This window comes from Strigops habroptila, chromosome 7 (genome assembly GCF_004027225.2).
Source record: "Strigops habroptila isolate Jane chromosome 7, bStrHab1.2.pri, whole genome shotgun sequence".
Taxonomy (NCBI): Eukaryota; Metazoa; Chordata; class Aves; order Psittaciformes; family Psittacidae; genus Strigops; species Strigops habroptila.
In genome coordinates, this window is record NC_044283.2 from 52,034,473 (window position 1) to 52,060,598 (window position 26,126).

General features: G+C 39.3%; 1 protein-coding gene across 2 annotated transcripts in view; it reads right to left on the minus strand.

The window, feature by feature from the left end:
- The window catches only part of PPP3CA (protein phosphatase 3 catalytic subunit alpha), a 187,861-nt gene that overhangs the window by 98,619 nt on the left and 63,116 nt on the right, over window positions 1-26,126 (minus strand). For both annotated transcript variants that reach the window (XM_030491535.1, XM_030491536.1), the window contains exon 2: window positions 11,531-11,731. In XM_030491535.1, coding sequence (XP_030347395.1) covers window positions 11,531-11,731 — 201 coding nt within the window. The remainder of the gene's footprint in view (window positions 1-11,530; window positions 11,732-26,126) is intronic.

Genomic DNA, 26,126 nt, shown 5'->3' on the forward strand with positions numbered 1-26,126 from the left:
CCTGTAACAGAAAGCAAGCCAAGCAGAAAGAAAATGGAAGTGCTCTTGCACTGCCACTTTATCAAAGGCTGAAGTCACAGGATTGATTTCTATGGCTACTAGCAATGCCCCCAGCCCACGCTGCCACCATGCAGCTCTCAGGCTGTACGTACAGAGGGCACTGAACACAAAAGAGAACATATATGAAAGACTAGCTGAAATGTGTAGTGGGTTGTTCTCTTTGTACGATTTTTAAGGCTATAGATTAAAAAATGATACTTGAAAGCATTCTTTGTTAATACAGGTTAACAAAGAATAAACCTGATACAGTTCAATCAATTTTCTCTCCTTGATTATTTAGGGGAAAAAAAAATTTGGTCTGGCTCCGTAAACTCCTGCACTGAACTCTCACCAACAGTTTGTTTTGATTTCTGAATTCAAGATTTTTTGATTGAATAAATACTTTTGTGGTGTTTTCCACTTTTAAAGGTAGAACTTCTTGCAGAGGTAGATGTGGAGCAAGAAGGGGGAGTAAGAGTGACTATCAAATATTCAACATGGCAACTTTTATAAGTAACATCTGAAAGCAATGATGCCAATAGACCTAATGAACCAGAAGGATTCTCCGCAGCACCTTCCTTTGTGCTGAGCACCAAAAGGCTGTTTTCAATTCTTAGCCACAGGCTCTTAGAACTTAATCCATTGCCATTGTGCCCTTGGGTTGCCTGCTTTAAAGATGATGACATAGCTGGATAAAAAAAAAAACCACCCAACACATTACAGAAGAGAACAACTCTGACTTAAACCAAGCAATCCACAAGGTTCGACACAACTGCTGAGCTCAATACACAATAGAGAAAGGGAATGACAAAATGGCACACATTCCCCTTGAAAATTTAAGTCTTGCTGAATCTTTGTCAGAGGATGAGGAGTATGACCCTCCTCATTTATCAAGAATATTTTCTCAGGAAGTAATCAGCATCCTGAGTGGTATCAATAAAGGAATATCAACTAGACTTAGATGCCCAAACCTAAGAGAAAAGCAGAAGTCAACACAGCCATTCTGGAGACAGCACCAACGAATAACTTCAAACTCACCATCTAATGATTTGATCTCCTAGAAAAGGCAGAGAATAACCCCTGGGTCAGAAGAAAATGTTATGGCTTGACACAGCAGCAGTACAAATCATGTACACTATTACCAGAATCCCCTGTGACTCTTCCCAAGAGTTTCTGAAATCAATTGCACATTGTAAAGATGTTCCTGTTTAGCACAATTAATCTTCAAAATGGGTGCATCTATTTAGAGAGCATGGATGTTAGAGAGTTTAAAGAAAATTTAAAAATATGAGGACTTAAATGTGCTATTTTTTTTTTAACTAATTAAAATATTTTGAACTATGGCAGATTTTTTTCATTTAAAAAGGCAGTATCTTCACAGAGGGTATTATATACACTCGGAAATTATCCTATAAATGTTTTATCTAGATAAACTGCAGAAAACCAAGTAGAGAAAGTATCTGTCTCGGCTCCAGTAGTGTTTTTTTAGAATAATTAAAATGTTAATGAAAAAGCATCTAAAAGCAGGAAGAAGTAGAAGAACCACCCATCCCAGAATAACATTCTTCTATAAGCATCATTTTTCAGCTGTTAATGCTCTCCGAGTTATGCTCTTCCTAAGTGATGACAGGTAATGTTTATAAAATCTCTTAAGAATGAACCTGCTAGTTAGTTATCTCTCCTTTGCACTTGCCAGTGCTTCACAGTCAGGTTTTGGTGAAAGGTTAGACACACAAACATACAGGACAAATGAAGGCAAGAGACAGCTGGTGTTAGCCTCAAAAGCACAACCGGACTCTAAACAACAGGGGCCCACATCTGCACAGCAATTCCCAAACCAGATGAACACAGCAGTACCTCCAAGCGGTAATGATCAGCTGACACAAAATGCTGTTTGTCTCTGTCTTGCTATTAGTCCGCCTCCTCGCACTCCTCCAGTTCCTTTTCTTCTCTCCCATAGCTGTTCCCAGCTTAATCTCTGCTCCACAGCTGCTCTACAGCTGTTGCAGGTACAGTGTGATTAAGACAGAATCAATCCCCCTTCCAGCCTCACACACATATAAATTATGATTCTCTATTATTTCATGCACACACAAAGTGGGGAACACCAGTTTGTGTGTGACTGGTAGATTTTTGCTTTGCTGGGGGGAAGGCAAACATATGCTGGAATTCCCCCATGTCCCCTTCTAGGTCTTACTCATTTCAGTAGCTCCTCCATCCAAAATGGGTGAGGAAGAAACGTGGGTGGCTGTGATTTCAGCAGTGATCCCACTGCATTCCCACACTCTTTGCCAGTATAAACTACGACCTACGATTGAGTTAAATTAACCTGAGGCCAGAATCAAAAGGAAGAATAACTAGGCAAAGCTAAGAGCACATGAAAGGTAAGAACAAAGGTTCTCTTTCTTTCTAATGAGGATTACACAGTGCAAACACCATGGTTATTTTCAACATAGAATCTGAGTGTCAAAGACCTAGAACTACCCAGTTCTAACTCAAGTTGTGCCACTGACTACATAATTGCAAAGCAAATAAAAAACCTGATTTACAAGTTGCAGAAAAATCTTTGAGAAGCTACAATAAATGCCACTGCTATGATGTACCGTCTTCTTGGAGTAGCCCTAGAAGAAACACTTGCCTGTTGGACTGTGCCATCAGTATTTACATGATGAAGCAGCACCCACATCCTAAAAAAAAGACCATAAGAACAAAGTCCTAAAGACGTAGGTATTTGCAAGCAGTTGTTTTGTATTTTTGCTAGTGATTATTTTTTAATCAATACAATTTCTGTTCTGACTTGAAGCCAAATATATGTTTGATCCTGCATTTCACTGCGTCAATTAAGCTCCATATCTTAAGAGCACCTTAGACTCCACAATTTCACTTTGGTTTATTTGACTACGATTTTTGCACCACAGCAAGTTAACTATAGATGGATTATTTAAAGGAAAAACAGAGGTAGTTGTAAAGAATATGGTCTGTAGAATCCACTGTCTTGGCAATAATGATAGTTTTAAGCAGCCGCTACTAGAAAACATCAGCTCTGCCAAGATCTCAGATGCTAACGTCTGAAGCAGCTCGATTAAGATACAAGATGCAATCACTTTGTTCTACCAGGGATGCAGACGGGCGTACTTCTGGAACTGACAGAAGCATTTAGGGAAGGAATAGATCAGAGAAAAAAAAAAAAAAAAAAGAAAAAAAAAAAAAAGAAGAATTTTAATACATACAGCCTTACATCTCCACCTTCTTTCGGAAGTCCCAGTTTAAGTCACAAGTGATTTGATGTATTACGAGTTTTCAATAAAGAATGTAAAATAGCTGGAGCAGTGTCAGTTTTAATCAGCAATCTAATTAAAGGATCCAATCAAGTTCACTTTAGCTGTTCAAAAGTATGCTTAATATCATAAATTATTTTTAACAGGAGTTTAACATGCAGGTTTCTCTGTATTTTCATAACATATTCAACAGTGATCTGTAAAGGAAAATAACTGTTGCAACAGCAAACTGTGCTCAAGCATACACTGAAAAAAGAGAGATATAACATTTTGAAAATGATGGCAAATATTTCTTCATAAAGTCTAATTCATTTATTAAGTCAGAGAGCACATCTGCCTTATACAGGCATGCAAAAAGAATTGGACTATAATTTGTTTTCAAGAAGGATGCAAGAGTAAATGGCGCTGTTGATACTTACCCTTTCCTCCCCTTCCATGGTTTCAACTTGTTCTGTTGAAATATCATATTATTTATGCAAACAAGACCATGAATTGATATTAAGAAAGAAACAAGTCAAACTAACATTGCAGCTGAAGTTAATTTTCCTATGATAAAGGAGAATTAACTGGAAGCAGTTTATTCTGAGACAGAATAATTTGCTGAAATAAGTCCTGTTCTCAGGTGCTACAGGTCCACCACTATAATGCAGAAACTCAAACTGATTTAAGTTATACCAGGAATTTGGGACATTTTTGCATTTTAAGGCTAGAATGAATGAAATACGAGCAAGTTTTCAGCATGAATAGCAATACGATTAAAGCAGCTGAAGAAGTTACAACTGAAAGATACAACTACTTGGCTAAGACACAGAAAAAAGTATCATACTGTAACCAGCACCCTGTTCAAAGGGCAGACCCAATCATTCCCTCACTCCCAGTATCACAAACAATATTAAAGATGCTTTTTAAAGCTAACTTTAATGAAGCATTACAGCAAGGAAAGCAATAATTCTTCAGTTTAACACTTACCCTCAGAAGCTGCAGACACCTAGACTTAAAACCAGCTTTCAGACTTGGGAGTCTGAAGACACCAGCCTCTCAGGATGAAGTTTTACAGTTTGATCATGCTTTCTTCATGATATCCAAGTAAATATTTTATTTTTAACAGTGTCCTGGAAACTCAATAGTTTCCTCAACAGTAATCATGGTACATTAGGTTTAGAGTATTAATTAAATTACTTAAGTGGGAAATAGAGAAGTTTTAACTAAAATTGCTTTTACTGACATTTTAATTTCAGATAAATTTTCCATGCTAATATGGATAGATCTTACACTACTTGTAGGCCCCCAATAACCAATCTTGTTTATTTTCCATGCTGGAATTCTATCTTACACTGTTTCAAAGGTGAAAATCAGAAAGAACTGATCTGATTTTATCAGATCATTTACATGTGTGCTACAGTTCAATGCAATTTTAAACATTACTGCCTTTTTACTATAACGTGAGCATAAATACTTTCATTACCTTGCCTCAGCATTGATCATTTTAGCTACAAATTCTTGATGTTTACAAAGTTTTAACTCACACTGCACTAACAACCTAATAATATTATTTTATGCTAACAAATGAGAGAAATTGGGCAAAAGAAAAATGTATGTGGAACAATGGGGAAATGTTCAGGCCCAGGAGACCCTACTATCCTATGGAATGACCCAGAGAATATCTGGAAGCCTCAAAGATCACAAAGACACATGCTGGCAGGAAAGGGCTTTTCCTTCTATAGTTTTTATGGACCTATAATGCACCAAAGGTTTCCAAAGGTCATCCGAGTTGCTGCAGCTGCTCCCAGCTCCACAAGCTACCCCCAGATAACTACAACCTCTCCCCTCCCACCAATTTAGAGTTCAAATTCCAAAAACTCTCAGCATGCTCACTACAATACAAACATTACAAGCAATTTGAGTATTAAGTTGTATTTCCAGACTACTGCAACATTTAACCAAGCCAGTGGAATTTTTTACCCAAAGACGCTACAGTGAACTAGAAGCAGGTGTATTCCTCCTTAGCATGCACAAGATTAGTACTTATATACCTATCTGGAATACATATGCACCCCTACCTTACACTGTGCGATGCAAAGGGAATAGCAAGGAAGGCTTTGCAACCAGCAGTGGTTTCCTTCCATCTATCACACGCATAAACACAGGAGCTGCAAAATCCAAGACTAGTAGAGGAAAACAATACGGCCAATGAAAAGACCTGCAGAGACAGTCACATTCTACACTGCAAAATAAGCTTTTATTCTGTCTTCATCCAGTGCTCTCCTATCTTCACATACTGAGCTGCATGCATCTTGCATTTCATAAAGCTTTGAACGCAGCATCGCACAGTCAGGGCTTTCTCAGTGAAGCATGTGAAGGTTTAGAACAAGAGCATATGCTTGTTTTTACCTATTTTCCATTTTTTCTAAATGAGGGATGACAGATGCTGCCCCTGTGCCTGCACATGACTTGGCTATTGTCACCAGGCCAGAAACCGTTCTCATTGCCACTGCTGGTGGTGGCACCCACACAAACAGAATTGAGAACATCTGCACACAGGCAGCTGCCTTGGGAATATTCATACATTACATATAAGTACGATATGTAAAAAAAGCAGAGGTTTATAAGGATGCATATGACTTAGGTTTTTGTGTTCTTCATTTACTGGAGAAAACTCTTGTTAATAATGATGGGAAGAGACTAAACAAAAGTAGCAGAAACTGAGTAACCAAAATGAGAGATGTCAAATGTTCCAGGAAGAAACAGAGCACATGTTAATCACTTTTAAAATAGATATCAATAGGGAAGAGAGACTTACCTTGAAAACACTAACACATATTTCTAACAAGCTGATTCATTTGTGCTGTCATATGTGCAAGAGGTATCATGCTATTTTCATTCAGTATCTGTAAATCTAACAATATCCTCAGAAAAAATAAACCAAAAGATACAAGCAAAGACACACAATGATAGATATTAAACTCACACCATTAAGAGTTCTAGGTATACCCTGTAGTTAAGTATGTTTAAGGAGATATAAACTAAAATCATAAACATTAAGGTGGGACAGTCATCTAAGCACAACCTGTTCTGCTCAAAACAGGGCCAACTTCAAAACCAGATCTAGCTTTAAAGCTGGAATTGGCTGTTGTCATCAGCTACTTTGCTGTTGAAATAAAATTCTGCAATATGACCTTTGGGGTTTTGTATTTTAAACCCAGCCCCTCCAGATTAAATAGCACTATTTCACCACTTGTAGGTGGTAATTTTTGCAGATGTTGGAAAACAACAATTTACCATGTTCCAAAAGTGCAGGTTTGGTTGCTTTGAAAACAACCAGTGAACTGAGGCCCATTCATGTCAATAAATCATACACCTAGTAATTAAAGGGAACACCACAAATGTTGGCAAAAATCCCCTCCGTATTTAGGATGTGACGGAATTAAGGTTTCCAGCAAAACCTCCACTGCATATGCATTATGCAACAAGTCTGTAATTATACAGTCTCTTTCTGCTCTTCTTCATGCAGAGGACAGAATGAACAATACTCATGCAGTGAGCAACTTTCAAGTTGTATTGTCTTCACTTGTGTGAAATGTGCTTCAGTTGCAAAACTTCTATGAACCTTACTTTGATGATCAGAGTGCTCACATACTTTCAACACCACTCTGTACAGCAGTATCCCATCACTTCAAAACACGTGTGAATTATTGTCTTCAAAACACATATGAGCTAAAGGATCCATTTTACAGCGTGGGAGCCAAGCAAGGCAATATTGCCATCAAAGAACTTATAATTTTCTACATAATTCTATAATATACAGAGGTATATATGTATATACACATACAGATAAAGTTAAAGTCAAAGGGGACACATGGTTGTCATGCAGTTAGTGTTCAGTATTGAAGAACAGCAAATTTTAGATCTGGAAGTGAAGGCCCATAAACACAAGCAGGTAATTAGTCATCACGCAAAGTGTAGTGTACGTCAATTGTGCAGAACTGCTCTGTATAGTAATGAACTTATTATATAATGCCACAACAAAGCTATGCAGGTAATTTGAAATCTGGCATTAACAACTCTTCTTTGGAGTGACTTCAGTAAATATTGCTATCAGGGAGGCTAGAGATATACTGTCTTACCCTTCTAGAAAAAAAGCAATTAAAAATGAGCCAATTTCTCCATGTGTCATTATACTGTTATGAACATAAAACAGGACTGGAAATTCGAAGGCTGCCAATAGAGACATCTTTCCTCTGAACACTGAACAGCTGTAGTCTAGTGGTGGATCAAAATAATTAAACCCACGAGCTTAAGACGAAGACCACATGCCTCCAAAAGAAAAGGGTACAGATGAAAACAGGAACAATCCATCTGTGGAAGATGGCTCCCTGTCTTCTTGTCACCTGCTCATTCCCCGCTGAGTGAAGGTTAGCATGGACATTCCCCATGGTGCTGCAGGCAACTGGAAAGTGTCCTGGTAGACCAGAGCGCCTGTCTCATTTACTCCCCACACTGGAAATCTAGATGACCCCACATCCCTTGTGGCAGACCCTCACTGCTGCCAGTTGTAAGACAGGTCTGTACCAGTAACTGTACTGGGCTTCTACCACAGCTGTCACTCTGCAGCCAAACCCACTCCACTATGTGCCCCTTCACCTCCCACACTGGCTGCCTTGCCCACCTAGTCCCAATACCCAGTCAACCTCTTGCTCATCTTCCTACTTCACCTGCTCAGCCATCCTCTCCCAACCTCCAACTCAGCCATTTCCTTGTCTCCCACCTTTGCACCTCTATCACAAATTCTTGTCTTCAACTCAAGCAGCCAGACTCAGCCACCTCCTTGTCATCCGTTGATCAGCCCCATTACCACTTTTCATCCCTACTTTCAGCCTCACCCTCAATATACTCACTTTTAACCCAATTCTCTCCATCCTTCCCAACTCACATTCACAAGTCAAGAGAAAGCTGCTCTAATACTTCCCAGATATAAGAGTCCTGGTAACAGAGGACTTGGAGTCTCTTCTTAGTTCAGGCTCTGCAGGAATAGTTCACCTTGCTTCTAAGCCAAAACTGTAGCAGATTATGCATGCATATACATATGTGTGTAGAAAATGATGGAATTTGAGCAAAGGTCACAAATTAATTCATTAGCAATACTTAAAGGGGCTTATAACCTTGCCAAATTTGAAAACAAAATGTATGAATTCAAAATGACAATCACATTGGTGCTTCCAGCTAACCACAGACAGAGTTCTACACATATACGCAAAATAATTGATTATGCATTCAACATTAAAGCTCTTTGCATGCCTCCCCCCATTATACGAATCATCTTCTCACTCTAATCCAGGTCTTCCATGTATCCACTTTATTTCACATGACTTTGATTATAAAGAAAATGCTGATACTTTTTCCAAGGACAATTATATCACCCCTTAATATAAATAAAAGAAATTTCAAACTGAGGGATGGCTGCATAAAGCTTTAAGGAAAAAAAAAAAACAAAACAAAAACCACCAACTTTTCATGTTCTTTAATGTTTATCAAGTATATCACTGTACTAATCCACAGAGCTCTTACTTTAACAGTAATGGTCTTCTACCTCTCTTCTTTCTGACGATCACCATTTCATTAACCAGCTACAGGGCTATGTTTCTAAAAGATGAATGCATCTCCCACAAAGGATCCCATATTAATGATTTATGACTGCCACTCCTCAACAGGACTGCTTGCCATGTCTAAAATCTATTTTCTTCTCCACTTTACCAGTAGTTTTGTTTGTTCTTCCATACGTTTGAGAAAAGCTTTCCTCTACTCCGTAGTTATTTTTCGATTGCCTGTATATCTTGCACTTCCACCACATCAGTCAATTGATACTCTCTTTATCCAGTCACTTGCTGTCATGCTACTCACACAAAGAAAATTGTCAGGCCCACAACAACATGCCTCACAAGCTTTCCCAACCTCCCCCTCACGATTTACTTTTTTCCTTCTTTTGATGATCGCTTTCATAACTCCAGCTTTCATGTTTGTTCATACAGAATATTAGCACTTCTCAGCTACCCCGCTAACAAGCATTAGGAGCCCAGCTTTCCTACACTAGCTTAAAAGAGAGTAGCTACCAGCCACCCTGAAGAATGCTGCATTATCACAATCACTGCGTGAGAATAATTTCAAAAGCAGGAACAAAGCAAGACGTAGGCTCCACTGAAAAAAGAATCAAAGACCTAAATTATACCAGTGTTATACAATGGGGGTAACCTTCAGGAGATTAATCTCCAAAATGTAATTTCGAGCAATTCTGATGCCTTCAAAAGCATTTAAGAAAAAAAATATTTAAAGAGAAAAGTTAAAAAGAGAAAGAGAACATTAAATATGGACTGAAAGAAATCAGCTGGGACACAAGACACCAGACCCACCCTCCTACAGACTACACCTTTCAATGGATTAACAAAGCAAAACAAAAAAAAAAAAAAAAATAAAATAAAAAAAAAAATCACACTAAAAAAGAAAAAAAGAAAGGAAATCCACAAAAATGTAGACATTTTGTACATCTCCCACTCAGTTATGGGTTACAGGCAATGGTATTGCACATTGCACCTCTATGACTTCTTCCATTTATCCTTAAGTGTCGAAGAAAATGTCTGTAGAACTTGATTCTCAGTCTACTCAGGGGATCCTTTTATTAATCCTCTTTCCTTTATTCATCCATCAGCTGCAACATGATTGACACCTTTTCCATCAGAACTGTATGGCAGCATGACATGCTAATTATTACATAAAAGATGATACACGTTACCTCTCCAGGTCAAGCTACAATCAATCCTCTATTTGGATGTCATTTTTAAAATGACAAGCTTTATCTTGCACATCATTCTAGTCCAGACACTATGCTCTTCAGTTTCAGAGAAGGTTTCCTGAAAATGAAGATTTTGCTACTTCTGTGTAGTTTTTGGTGCATGCTACTAGTACTGGTAATGAAAACTGGTAACCCTTCTTCTGCTGCAGATTAACCTATTTCTTTTACTTTTGTCAGGGCTCTCCAGAAACAAAAGTGACAAAAGGACTTGCCTTCTTAAACAAAGTTTTACAGTCTGGTTTCATAGTTTAAGCTGACTAAAATTAGTTATCTTTTGCCCCACAGCTAACTTTTTATGCCAGAGATCGATTTCTTGCCAAAAATGCATTCATATCCGATAATAACAACAAAACAGGGGAGGAGGCACATTAGAGCAAGCAAATACATTCATACATTCAGAATGCAAGCGGAGGCAGGGGACAATTAGAAAGGAAATTCAAAGTATAAGGCATTTCCTGAGGATTAATGAGTGGGTGGTATTGTCTGATAGTCAAGGGCAGGATGGTTTCTGCAACTAGCACAATTCATTAATCCTCCAGGCAACATACACTGGAATTCTGCAAATTTTTTTCCTTTTTTCTACACTCGTTATTTTCCTTTGCATTTAATTAAAATTGCTATTTACTTTGACAACGTTGTTCCTTCATAGAACGACAGAATGGTTTGGGTTGGAAGGGTCCTTAAAGATCACCTAGTTCCAACACCCCTGCTACGGTGGGGTCTGATGAGAGCAGAGAAGAGGGGGTGAATCACCTCCCTCGACCTGCTGGCCATGCTCCTTTTGATGCAGCCCATGATACAGCTGGCTTTCTGGGCTGCGAGCACACACTGCTGGCTTATGCTGAGCTTCTTGTTAACCAACACCCCAAGTCCTTCTCTGTAGGGCTGCTCTCAATCCAGTCTCTGCCTACTCCACAGTTGTGTTTGGGATTGCCCTGATCCAGGTGCAGGACCTTTGCCTTGGACTTCTTGAACTTCATGAGGTTCAGAGCCCAATGCCATCCATACATCTGAAGAGTGCTCCTATGGTAAATGGTATCTATAAAATTATGGAATTAATATCTGGTGCAAAAGGCCAGGTAATTTTTCAAGCTTAAGAAAGTCGTTCTAACCTTCTCCTAAAAACTAAAAATGTTCTCTGCCTTAGAAACAGAAATGGCTCAACAGATGTGATCCTTTCCTCTAATTTACAAGCTGCTTGATGGCCTCCATTATCCTAGTGGTAGCAGACAAAGAGAGAATCAAGTATTGGAGAGAACAAATGCTTTTCAAGCTGCATTTCAGCAACTGAGGAAGCCACATACACTACTGCATTACTTAGCATATCCCAAACTAGTAACCATCCACTCCATCATAATTCCATACTAACCTGTAACTGGTGCATCTATGTCCAGCAAATTTTTTTCCTGGCGAAGAATTGAAGCTCCTTCTGTTATTATTCTCAAAGCAACGCTCTCTTCCAGTCTCCCTTCTTTCATAAGGTGTGCCTTCAAGATATCCACACGAGGTTTTCCATCATTATCGAACACTTCCTTAGCTGTGAGCCGATGACTTGGAGGAAATGGGACAGCTGAGTGGAAAAAGGACAAAAATATCTGGTCACTTTTTACAGCAAAGCCTCTGTCACCAATAATAACACATTTCAAAAGACATCTCTGCTGTGAAACAGTGTTAACATGAACTTTCTACTGCCTTTTATAATTTGTGGTTTAAATTCTACATAGATTATCATAGATTCTAATATAGCGCATATAGAATCTTAATATAGATTCTATTATAGCACATGTATTCTGCAGGCTACATTATTCACACATGCAGTAACAACTAATTCGTGCTTTTAAAAAAAATTAGAGGAAGATTTAGGCCATATTTACAGGTAGATACATTCAAACGAGCCCCCCAGGAAGCATGGGAATATCAGGAAAGGAAGGGAAGGGAGCTTAAACTGCTCTAGTACCACCACAAACCACTGATGTAACTCTCCCTTTCCATTAAGGGCATAAAATGCACAAACAAGTGTAATATTAAATTTCTGTGCATGGATATGCATGTGTACATTCCAATTAAAATGCTAAAATTCAAGACAGACCTCTCTCTAATGACTTGGGGTAAGGAGATGGAAGATGTCTTCGCTGTATAAGTGTTAGCTACATAAGATACATGTGAAGGCCATCAAAGCCCACCTGAGTGCCAACCAGACTGCTCCAGCAAAGGCAGGGCAAAGGATGCATCAGACTGAAGCTGGAAATAAATGAGTAGAGGCAGGTTGTCCTAGCAACACAGCAGCGACCATGCTGCCGTCATGTAAGACACATGGCAAACTTGATGCTCCTCCTCTGGTTCTCCTGGAGCCAGCTGGAGCAAGAAGGCTGTCAGCTGCCAGGATGAGGCTGGAGCATTATCCCAGCTTAACCCCCTTTCCCTCGCAGTTCAGATAGAGTGGCATTAGGCACTGCCTGCCTCACCAGCCACTGATCCCTGCCACAGCTGTGGGAGTGTCAAGTTAGGAGATCCAAGCAGGGAGAGGAAGTGGCAGCAGGGCTGGTCTCAGCTGACCGCATCTGCAGTGCAACCCCATCCCTGACAAAGGACCTTGTCTCCTGCAGAGTATCTTACAGACAGCTCTGCCACATTGTGAGACACGAAACCCTAATGCAGTGGATAAATACAACTGTTAGCTTCAACTTCCTCCTCATTTCGCAGCGTACTTCAGAAACAACGCACAAATCACAAACGTCATTTAAAGCCCAAGCCAAGAACTCTTCACTTACACTACCAAAAGTAACAAAGCATATAAAAACAATTTCACTTTGTGCAGTTATTTTCCACTGACATTTTAAACAAATATATCAGAAAATTCCATCTCCCCCCCCAATTTTTTCCCCTTTTGCTGCCCCAGCCCTAGTAGTCCATTCGCTGAAATGGTCTGGTGGGAACTGATGGATGTGGGTATTTGTAATATACTGAAACCCAACTGCTCTCTGGAAGCAATGACACCTACAACCAACGATGAAGTTAAAATACAGCTCTGGAAAGGCCTGATACAGATCCATTGTGATCTTCTCACTCAAGCAACAAGAACTCTTAAACTCCTTTGAATTACTTTATGTTTCACATTGTACTTCTATGACAAGACGTGGGCTGTAAAAGACCAAAACTTGACTTCCTCTTTGTTTTTGCCTGACTTCCTCTTTGTTGGGATGCAACCTCGCTCCTGAGCTTGGAAGAGATGATCCTTGCGTATTAACTAGCTTTCTTGGGCCCCTCTTCCCTCCAGGGCTTAATCCCATGGTACTCTACCAAGCACATCCCTGAAAAGGCCAAAGTCTGCCCTCTTGAAGTCCAGGGTAGTGAGCTTGCTGTGCGCCTACCTCACTGCCCTAAGGATCTTGAACTCCGACATTTCATGGTCACTGCAGCCAAGGCTGACCTTGAGCTTCACATTCCCCACCAGCCCCTCCTTGTTGATGAGAATAAGGTCCAGCACAGCACATCTACTTATTGGCTCCTCTATCACTTGGAGGAGGTTATCATCGATGCATTCCAGGATCCTCCTGAATTGCTTATGCTCTACTATGTTGTCCCTCCAACAGATATTGGGGTGGCTGAAACCCCCCGTGAGCACCAGGGCTTGTGAACACGAGGCTGCACCTATCAGTCTCATAGAGGGCCTCATCCACTCAGCCCTCCTGGTTGGGTGACCTGTAGCAGACCCCCACCAAAATGCCACCTGTCCCTGCCCTCCCTTTAATCCTGACCCACAAGCTCTCGGTTGGCTCCTCATCTATCCCAATGTGGATACATGAGCTATAAGCAACTCATTATACAACACAGAAAAAGAATAATCATTGCAAGAAAATGGAAGGTGAATGAGAACTCCACACTGCCCCAAGTCTTCATCCTCCTTCTACAAAAACAAAACCCCAGAAGGCTAGCTAGTCCTACTCATCCTGCATTTCCTGCATGGAGGAAGGAGGAGAGGGAAAAGTTGTTACTTCTCTGCAATCAGTTTGGCTGGAAGAAGCATGTACCATTAACTTGCACTCCTTTCTCAGACAACTGCCTCTGTTCTTCCCCAAAGGCATCACAGTGTAAAAGCCTATGAGGCATACTACTACTTTGAGGTAACTACTATTTATGCACATATGCTGAAAGGAGATTTTTACATTTATAAAGATAGAGCAAAACAGACATGCAATCAAGAAAACAAAGGCTATGAAATGTTACCTGCTGATTAAGGGGAAAATACGGCATACACTGCAGCACTGTAAGAGCTCTGCAGGCAGAGTTCTAACAAACATGTACCAGGGGGTAATTAAACAAAAAAGATACTGTTCCAATAGCAGATGATTCATGATTAATTAGCAAAAACATGAGTGACTGAATAGCCCACAAATTGCATCTTCCATTATGAGAATATTAATTTTGTATGTACACATACACAGAGCTTCCACATAACAATGTAAGAAATGGTCATGTTCCTGTGGAAGTCAGTTCAACATTGTTCTGTACTGGTATCACCCACAAAATCCTGTTGCAAATATAACAAACATTTAATTTCCATTGCTTTATATATAGCAATGTTACCATCTGAATACATAGGGATCCATCAGATTCTCCACACCTGCTTTCTTTTTCAGCTTTTTCAAAAATCTATGCTATTAGTACTTGCAACAAATAACTCTTTCACTCCCAGTGGTTTTGCCTTAATCAGAAATAAAACCGGGAGCCTTATCAGGTGGCAATTGTGCACACAGCATGCACAACAGGGAAGAGCATGGACCTGGGAGAGGCGCCACCAGGGAGAGGCAGGAGGAGGAAGGAGTGGTAGGCTGAACCAGCACTGAGGCTCCTCACCGTCACACAGACTCAGGAGATGTTTTGGGAAAAAGAGGTCATAAAAAGCAAAGGCCATAAAAAAAGGGAAAGGCAATAAAATTTGCATGTGCATACCCCTTGGTTTTTTTAGGAAGTTTAGTGACAAATCCCACTACAAGACCACCACACAAGAGACTTGGGCACACTTATCCATACTCTGTAAAATTTAAAATCTGGACTGCTCTCATCCGCCCTTTACGTTTATTTATATTGTTATTAAAAAACAAAAAAACAAAAAAAAAAAAAAAAGGGCACCAAACCCCAACACCAACTATTCATCATGTGAAATACTATCCTGGTGGTTATATGTATCCTGGTGGTTTCATAATAAAACACAGACCATGACAAAAAGCAATGAACCAAAGTTTTTAACTCTTTACTTCAGCCTGACAGTAGCATCCTCCCGAGATCTGAAAACACAAGAATATACTCTTTAACCACTTTCTGGTTGGGCTTTTTTTCTTGTGCTTTCAGGTCTCTTGAGCATGTTCCAGCAAATGGAGAAAAAGATCAACCTGCTATTTCACTGTTCTTGCAGGCTCCTGCAAAACCCATCTTACCATTAACACAGCCACTGTAAAGGTCAGACACATCGTTACCGTTTCTCTCAAATATTAAGCAGTCTCTCTAGAACAAATAAATAAACCATAAAGAGCTGTGCTTAATTAGAGTGGACCATGCGTGCATACATGAATAAAATACAAGCATGCGGCAAAGCAAGCATTATTTTGTTTATATATTATTCATTTTTAAATGAAGCTGTACCCTAAATTAATACTGTCAGAGGCTGTGCATAAGAAAAACTATCTTTCATCAGTATTTGAATTTCTTTCAAATTATCTCTCTCTGTAATGCTTGTCTTGTAATTTCATATAACTTATGCTGTATGACTGTATGTAACTGTTTATAGCACACCACACTTTTATGAGAAATAAATCTTTTCATGTGTAGAGAAAACACACCAGTAACTATCATCATCTCAGTGACACAATGCATTGCATTTGTCTGATGGCAGTTTGACATTCTGCATTTTGAGAAACATTCGCACTGTAACAGTGGCTAGAGCACAAGTTATTAAATAGGTCAACACTCTACAAGTGCAAGAAAAAAGTCAGGTCACTGCAGCTTGATTTTTTTCACATCTACTTACTCATAACCTTCAAACCTGCTACATGGAAAATTTTCCCGTCATCTCAGAAATGCCAACAAAACTGTATATTTGAAAGCCAGGAACATTTTTAATGGTTAACTAACACTTTTTGCAAGCTGACTTTGAAAATCTAACCCCATTTTACAATGCAGTTCAAGTCATGGCATATTCTTGGGCATTCGTGCTTAACAATAACAACAGCCATACTGGGGCATTTACTATTTAATCAGAGTTCTGCATTTCTGTGCCATGCCGTGTCTGACCAGTATATAAAGAAGCAGCCAAAGATAGACTTTTCTGACATAATTCTGAGCATGTTCCTGTAGAGCTGCCTACAGATTTCTGTCTTACAGGGTTACTATGAACCAAAGGGGAAGGAATGATGAATTTTGTTTTACTTTTTTTCAGGAACACTGCTGATTTCAGGTGACAGACAGGAACAAGAGGATGAGTCACTGCCATCCACAGCTGCGATGGAGAACAGAGCGAAACCTCCCAGGCAGCACAAGGCTCACCAAAGTGGCGGGAAAGGGAAAGGGCACTGCCAAAAATGCTCAGCCATTAAGGACATTGGGTTCTCACACAACAAACTCCCCTCCACAGATTTCCTCAGGCAGTACATGGATGATTCACCATTCAAGCACAATGGATCACTGGGATCTTTTTTTAACCTATACTTTTCCCTTAGCAGGTATTTTTTAGGAGTCACATACAATAGGGTGAGTTATTTAGAAGACAGAATCTCTTCTCAATACAAAAATTTATACTATAGGACTCATAACGTGTGCAAGTTCATATTAGGGTTTTGTCCACTTGAATTTTAGACAGGAAAATATGCCTCTACCTGTTAAAAAAAAAAAAAAAAAAAACCAACTGTTTATATGACAGGATAAGACTCAAACCAAAATTAATTTTATCTTCATGGAACTCAAAGCAGAACATTCATGTTCTGAATGTTTTCTAACCAAAATGATCAGGTTTTACATTAGCTACTGTCAGTAGAGCAGACACGCACAATGTAAGGCCTGCCTGGAGTCTACTGTGACCTGAAACATCACTGGATTTAGTAGCCCCTTTCTAAAAGGTCAAGCTTTTAGAAAGGATTCTTACAGAAATTTAGCATTAATTTTTCTCCATGGCCAAGAAGTTCTTGCAGTGTAATGAGAAGTGCTCACAGTTGTATTTGTTTAAAGACATAATTAAATGAATGTCACTCAAGAACAAGGTATGCTGCTTCACAGAAAGCTGAGGGTTCCACTGGGCAAGCTAGTCAATACTGCATAAAGAAACAGTCCATGAAAAAGAACGTGCTGTTGCATTAAGTCACCTTAGAGTAACAGCACCAGTAAACCAAATCAGGAGCAGACAAGAGGATCATTCCTCAACAAAGCCCACATACACCAAATTTAGAGAGAAAATAGCAAGGAGTTCCTTTGACAGATATCTCATTTGGCAGTGTGGAAAACAGGCCACTTGGGAAAGGGCAATAACACCTACAGCCCCGAAATCAATAGACTTGGCAGTAAAAATGGTCAGTATTTACCCAAGATCACTGACTCCTCTTCATGTAACATGCGGGGGACGAACCTTTGCCGAAGAACAATTTGGGGAAATAGAACCCACCACAACAGAGATGCTTAATTGCTGTTGCAACTGGCAACCAATTCTAGTCCTTGGTGTCATCACCAGCAGGTACTACAGGTTGGCAAACTGTTGCACAGAAGACTGAGACGAACCTTGCTAGCATAATTTCTTGATCTATGAAGGCTTGAAATAAAAAAATAACATATCAAAGCCACTTGACTAAATATCCCCATCCTGATAACTATTTTTAATATCTTGTGACTTTTCAATTGTAATCAGAGAACACAACAGCAAAGATAGAATTGCCTCAGAGAAGCTCACCTAACTTTGGACAGAAGCTACACTAGGAAGGTGTTTGTAAAAGGAAGGGATATGTCAACTGTGCAGCATCCCCAACATATTGCCAAGTTGTTTCCAGGTGCTAAGGCACTTGATGTGGCCTCCAACTCAGTACTCTCCATACCAACTGAAATGCCCCACTCTAAGCCAACCCATTTGAGCACACTGCAAGCAGTCCTCATGTAGTGTAACTCTGTGCTACCTAAGGGAAACAAATTCTTTACACAAAACACTTCTGCAGAATTTGAGCCTCAAACTTGCACAGGAAAGATTAAGTCTCACCCCTACAGCACCTTCCTCTCTCCCAAAAAAACTAACTGCTCTCAGAAGATTGAAGGTCACCAGTTCAGGAATTGCTATGGTCTTCTCATAACATTACTGCCCTTCCCCAGAATATACAGTATCTAAAAATAAGAAAATATAAGAAATATAGATTAAGTATATAGCAACACTTTTCTTCAACTCTTCAAATGAACATAACTGATCTTCACATAAACTCACTTCAAATTATACTTGAACAACCATAAGTAGCTATACTACCATAAGTAACCACACATAGAAAAAAAATCCATTAAAAACCAAAACACACCCACCAATATAGGATTTGATGATCCTTTCTATTCACCACAGGAAACCTTAAAAACCCTAAAGAAGGATTTACATAAAGGAGTTCTTCAAAAGGGTTAGAGCAGTGACACGTTATTCTTATACTCTGAGCTCAAATGAAGAGTAATAAAATACCCAAAGGCCTGGACAAACACACAAGATTCCCTTAGTGGTTTGATTTTCACCTAGTGAATTGATCGACGTGTACGTACTCCAACCACTCTGAATACTTTTATAATAAATTAAAGCACCGATATCAGTAACACACAGAAATTTGAACTACTATAACCAGCCAGATCTAACTCCAATCTTCAATGATTACAAAACGATCAGCAATAAAATTATCTTTCAGTTTCTCAAAAGCACCTGAAAAAATGATGACATCAAAAATTTTACAGAAGAACATTTACAGGCTCAGACACACCAGAGAGCATACTCTGAGAACCCAGGAAGAGTTACAGGTTTGAAAAGGGAAGGGAAGGAGGTACACTTTAAATGACTTGATGAAATAAAAGCCTCATAATTCAAAGAAAAGGGTCTGTTTGAAATATCAAATTGTAAAGTATGTGGTTATTACTAACAGCATTCCCAGAGTATCTTGCGGAGAATGGAATAAGCAAACAAATCCTACCAGTCTTACAGAGCACAACGCAACATGCATCCTATAAAAAATTACAAAAATTTCCCTTCCCTGTGTTAGAGATCATACACAAGTATCTTTGACATTTATTATCCTCTCCTGTTCACAGTTTCTGGATTAAAAAAAAAAAAAAAAAAAAAAAAAAAAAAAAAAAAAAAAGAACTACAAAATCAAATAGAGGAAAAATTCGGTTTAACAGGAAACATTCCCAGTGAGGACCAACACATCCAGTTAAAACTGGAAAATGTGATTGTAGCTTCCTGGCCTCATTAGAAAAATTTGTTTTTCTACTTTGTGTGTTACACCCAAGTTTTTCCATAAGCCTCCAACTGCATACTGTTGAGCTTTGTTTTTATTAGCTTTTGGAACAGAGAACAATAATTATCCAGAGTTTAAATTCCTTTATAGGAACAATTCATCTGGAGAAAACAAAGTCAGGGGAAAAAAAACCTGTAACAATGGAAAATACCAAAGGTCTTCCAAGACTTAGATAAGCAATCACGCGCACTCCTGCATCCCCCAAAATGCTTGAGTGATGGATAATTTCTTTTTACAATAAAACTTCACTATTGTTCCTAATTAGAAGCAATTAGGAAGTGATCGCATGTGGAATTATTTCAATCTATTGGGGAAAAAATAATCAATTATAGGACCTGAATAAGCTTCAGGCATTGGTCCAGATTTATGGCAGCATTTCCTTCTGACTCTCTCATTCAACCTACTTCAGTCAGTTGACACTACCAAATTTCAGTCTCTTGTGTGGTAATGTAGCCAAAAGGAACACTGTAAACAATTTCTTGACTAAAAACTCAAGTCTTTTCAGCATAATGGAATACGATTACCAAGTCTGGTCAGAAATGAGCTTAGCTTTAAGGTCTACCTCCAGTGACATGCAAAAAGGCAGAAAAGCAAACATCCTTTCCCTTCCAAAGCTGCTCCACCAGCACGAGGTTTAAATACAATGAAGATTTAGCTTCCAAAAATTGACCACTGTGCACAGTCTGGCATTAGTCACACAAATTTGTTCAAACTAGTCCTAGATAGAGAGATGAGAAAGTGCAGGTAAGGGAACCTTTATTTGCAGAAACTCTGTTTCTAACACTGCTTAAATGTTACATATTACAGAAGCAGCCCTGCTTGGATGCCAGCCTGCAGAAGTTGCTTCATGGAATAAGAAGCTCACCTTTTGCTGTTAAAAGTGAAGATGCTATTCACCAGCAGAGATTATGGAAATTCCTACTAGCATTACAAAGTAACCCTTTACAAAAATAAATCTTACATTTCAAATTTAGGTCATTTCTGGAATCGAGCAATTGACACCTTGCTCAAAGAGCCTGCAGTCTACAGGGCAAAGACAAGGGGATATGATAACAGTTCGATATTTTACTGCCTGCATCTTCCAGGGTCTAAGCTGCTAATGCTGACCAAAGGATTTGCAAGTAGCATCTTTGAATCTTGTAAGTTTTAGTTTATCTAATTATTTTTATTTTTATTTTTAAAAAGCAAGCCTTGGAGAAAATAAACAAAAAAACCTCCAAAATCTTAAGCCAATAAATACCAGGATGTGAAGAACATATAAAATATTAATGTCTGAACTATACCATGTGAACTAAATAAAAAACTCATACTGATCTGTAAATGTTAACCTAGTTTATTATTTTGCTGGTCACGAGTCATGCAGTAAGTAGCAGGTCTATGCTTGCACTTCATAAATCAGTCAGACAAGGCCAAAGCTATATAAATTAAAGAGTGAAGCCTTACAAATATAAATATGTGTACAGACTAAATGCAGCAGGAGCCAAATTAACCTTAAAAAGTAGTTGGAAACAGAAGTTGATGGGTTGGGGTTTATTTTTTGTTTGTGGTTTGTTTTTTCTTGATGTTTGTTGGGTTTTTTTCACTCCTGAATAGGTTTGATTGTTTTAGTAACTTTTTTGCCTTTGACAGAAGTTTTCAATCAGCATACCTCTGCAAAAGTGAATCCATACTGACTAATACCGGTTGTATGAGGACTGGCCAAGCTCCACGTATAGTAGTGTGAAAAACACCATTTCAGAATTACACCAAAACTGAATTCTGCTTGTTCAGCCATAATCAATAGACAGGAAACAGGATAGGAATAAAAAAAGAGCACCTCATTATATGAAAATTACTATGTGTCAGGTTACACCTACTACCAATCCAGTAACTGCCCTTTCTTGTGTAGGGGTCAGGTGACATACCTGGAAAAAACAGGAACATAAAAAGACACTAGTAAGTTTTAGGTTGGGTTTTTTTTTTTCCTCTGCAATTTAACAGCTAGATACCAACAGTCTTCACAGCATGGTTTTGCTTTGTCTGGATCAGGAGTTAGGGACATACACATCACGTTACACAGAATCACACTGACAAAAGAAAAAAAAACCAAAACAAACCAAAGCCACCACAGCCTTTAGTAAATACCCAAAGACAGTTTAAATGACTGGCTTCTCCTAGAACTGAGCTTTAATCAATTCAGCACATCCTCAGCACAATTTGTTTCGTTTTCCCTGATATCAGAGATACTACTTGCCAGTTTAAACTAGACCATTTAATAGGGAAATTCAGCCCTTCGTTTTCAGAAAGGGCACAAGCAGAAGCCAAAGGGTATGTAAGCCCTCCATGGGCCCTGTAAGTGACAGTTCTTCTTGCTCTGGATGAAAAGAATTTAAATTCTTCCAGCACATTGTAGGGACCGATTCCCAATGACAGCTTGTTCTTCCAACACAGTCAAAGAACTAATTTTCTTGTGATGCTATTACAGTTCACATAGATCAATGCTAAAGATTATGGACCACATTCACCACTACGCTATGTCGCTGTAACGTCATTAAAGCAAATGCTCTTTCTAATTCACCATTAACAGATTACACAGATTTGAAACAGGATTCAGCCTGCTCTACTTGACATCTAAATAAAATTCACCAAACCCAGTGACACTGCCATTAATCTAAAGCAATGTGGCTGTGAATCAGCCCTGATATTTTCATTCAGTTTTCATGGCTCGCCTCTACCAGCACTTACACCACAGAGCATTAACATGGAAATTCTGCCTTGGATTCATCTCCAAAGCATATTTACTTCCATCGACTAAACTGGACTGCTGTAGAAAGTTGTATTTACTTTAAAAATAACACACAGAATCATAGAATCAGCTATGTTGGAAAAGACCTTTAAGATCATAAAGTCCAATCATTACCCCAGGACTGCCAAGTCTACCACTAAACCATGTCACTGAGGGCCTTGTCTACAGTTTTTAAACATTTCCAGGGATGGTGACTTCACTGCTGCCCTGGGCAGCCTGTTCCAATGCCTGATCACCCTTTCAGTGAAGAAATTTTTCCTACTATCCCATCTAAACCTCCCCTGGTGCAGTTTGAGGCCATTACCTCTTGTCCTATCACTTGTTACTTGGGAGACAAGACCAGCCATGCAGGATAATAAAAAATAAAAAAATAGTAATAATTTAAAAGCAAGTTTTGTTTTGTACTTTAATAGGCTTTTTTATTATTTTTTTAACTGTTGTTCTGGGGTTTATCTGCGTATACGTGGCAGCAATAGAGTTTCAAAGCCCTTAGTATAAGCTTCTACTGCTGTATTTAAAAGGATATTTAATCCAAATCCTCCTTTTATTTATTAAAGATGCTTTTATATTTTTTGTAAACCATATCTTCCCCCAGATCTCAATTTCTGCGTAACAAATGCGTTGGATAAAAATAAACCTGTCTAAACTTACCATTCTGCTGATACTCTCTGAAACATCCTGTTCTTAAGCAGAACAGGAGTTTAAAAAAAGCAGCTTTATGAGGCTACGAGAGAATCAGAGACCTGTGCTTTATTCCCAGGCCTTTTGTGTGCAAGCAATTTAATCTTTGCTTGCCAATGATCACACCCACAGAGAGACCTCAGCATTCGGGTGACTTGGTTCTGTCATCCACTGCTCTGAGTTTAGCCTGGCGGCTCTGTGAAGGATGCCGCATGGAGACCAGCACAGCACAACAGGGCCTCCAGCACTCTTTCCAAAAGGGCCAAAGAATGAGAACAGTCACCAGAGAGAAACCAAGAAGAGAGGAAGGACTCTTTCATCTGTTAATGGCCCTTTCAGTCACACCTCAGGTCTCAAATCCCTTAGTGCAGAACAGGTCACTATTACTTCAAACCAAGATCAAGCGAGATTTCAATCAGCCAGAGTTCACTTTATTCAGTGATACTGCGGCTGAGAGACCTCAGCTCAATACTCTTTGCTCCCGTCTTGGTGAAGATCTCAGCTATAGACTTGCCCAAGCTGACGTTTGGAAGTCCTCTCCCCCACCCTGACCAAACTCAAAATATTTTTCCAAAGACGACGCAACTTAGCACCAAGAAGCCGTCCAGCATATACAATCCATGACCGTGCTACTTGTTTCTTCTCTCGGAGAGTGTGCTGCACTGTTCTGTTTTGTTAGATGCATTACTTCATTTCTGCATATCATCTAGACTCAAGGAAAACAACTCTGACTGAAGTGGAACATGGAGTTGTAACTGCTTTTATTCAAATATCAAGGGGTTAGTTCCTGCTACTTGTAAACGAAACAAGCATCTTTCCAAGGCTGCAGTTACTTCTCACACTGAACAATGGGTTTGCATTAAGCATATAATAAAGACCTACGCATACTTCACAACTCAAATGAGGGGGCATTCTGGTTGAATTTTCAAGCAGAAAATTCACTGGTTCTTGCTTCATGCAGATATCCCCACTGGTGCAAGAGAGGCAGGAGGAAGGTCAGAGAAGCTCAGGTGGGAAAGAAAACTTCACAGCCTGAACAACCAGTGGGGAAACAAGTCAGGGGGTGATGGAAGAGTAGGGAAGAGTTTGGGTGCTCAACGCTTCCTGAGACAGATCTGTAACCACACACAGAAGACTTTCTCCTGCTCGAGTCAACTTTTTCACATTTGTATGCACTCATGCAGCTTTAATAAAGCCTTAGGAAACAATAATCAACAAAATTACCCCTCATGCACTTTTTATTTCTCCTACACAAAACAATCTCCGAGACCTCTGGTGTACAACTGGCCATTAAAATCAAATGTAGTAAAAATACCAGCATAAAATATGGTAATTCTAAGGCATGCAAAAGTTAGAAATATGTCCATGTTGGACTTATCCCTTCTTTTACTCTGTTTTGAAGGCAAACTTCTGATGTAGCACATCTTCAAAACCCCTGGTATAGCCTCACCAAGTTGTAAGCTTGACCTGTGATTTCATAATACACGTGCAGCAAAATCTCCAAGGTGGTGCTGCATGGTAATGCTCTGATGCAACTCTGACTAGGCTGGGTGAAAACATCACAAAAGGAGCAAAATATCTGCCACATCTCTCAGCTGAGCCTCCAGTGGGATCCTGCAGATGCCTGGTATTTACTCACAAAACGAGTACATCAAACCATCTCTGTCAAGGCTTGCTCTTGTGCTCCTCTTAGTAAGAGGATGAGTGCCTTTGCTAAGTGGTTTGTTGTTCAGAGAAAGGGCAGAGCTCACCCAGGTTTGGCCATATATGAGAATGACATTGAAAAAGGGTACATAATATCATCAACTGGAACACAGACCTGAAAGGTGCGTGAAGATTTACATAGCCAGTACCTCATCACTGCTTCTCTGGATGTGCTGTGACCAAGGCAACAGTTACTCTGGGGAACAGCGTAACAAAAGGAAGCACACCTTTAAAACATACAGAGGTAACCCAAACCAAGCAATTTGCCCTACATATTTTCAAAATTAAGAGGTTTTGTGGTTCGTTTAGCTTTGGGTTTTTAAGTTTTTTGGGTTTTCTCTGGGCTTGGGTTTTTCTGGGTTTTTCTGTTTGTTTGTTTTAAAATACCTTCAGCTTTGCACAATCAAAACTAATTGCAAAAATTACAACGATTATCCTTCTTGAAGTGATTTTTAACTACTCTTACCCTGCACCATCTGCAGCAAATGCAGAAGTACCTGTAAGGGGAACAGAGATTGCACACAGACGTGAAATATTTGTAATACCTATCTGCGACCAATTATTCTAAACAAAGCACACTCACATGTTTCGTATTTAATAAACAATCTATTGAGGAAATAACACACACCATAGTGATATCAAGACATACTGCTGATGCTCTTGATACACACTCTTATATGCTTAATAATAAAGGAGTGAATTACGTTCACCAAAAATGCAATGAATTTATGTGCCCACATGCTTGCATTTGCATCCAGATGGCAACACAGATTATGGATTTAATATATTAAAGCTACACAGAACTAGAAAGAAGTACTGAGGGCTGTACCTACTTCTATTTCCTTTTCACGCAAAACCCCACATCACACATAGCTGAGTAATTAAAAATGCTCCTCCAGGATTGCTGACCAGTAACATTCCATTGTGCAGATGTGAACAACTGGTTACTTCTGAGAGTGCTGCCCTAAGAAATTAAACTGATTTTGTAAACATTTGGGGGAAATATATGTCTTAAAAGTCTCACCACCTCAAAACAGACATTCCAGCTGAATTCAAAGTGTAATGGACACTAATTCACATACTCCCCAAAGCCTCAAGGATCGTTTCTAGCAAACACACTGAAGAGCTGCAAGGCTTGTAGACTACACTAATTCTCGATCAACGGAAATTCAAGCACAAACCCCCAAAAGCATACTACCACCAGAAATACCTATTCCATCTGAACAAGTTTTTGAGGGAGTGGGAAAAAGAAATGTATCTTGGGGCTGTGAGTACCCCAA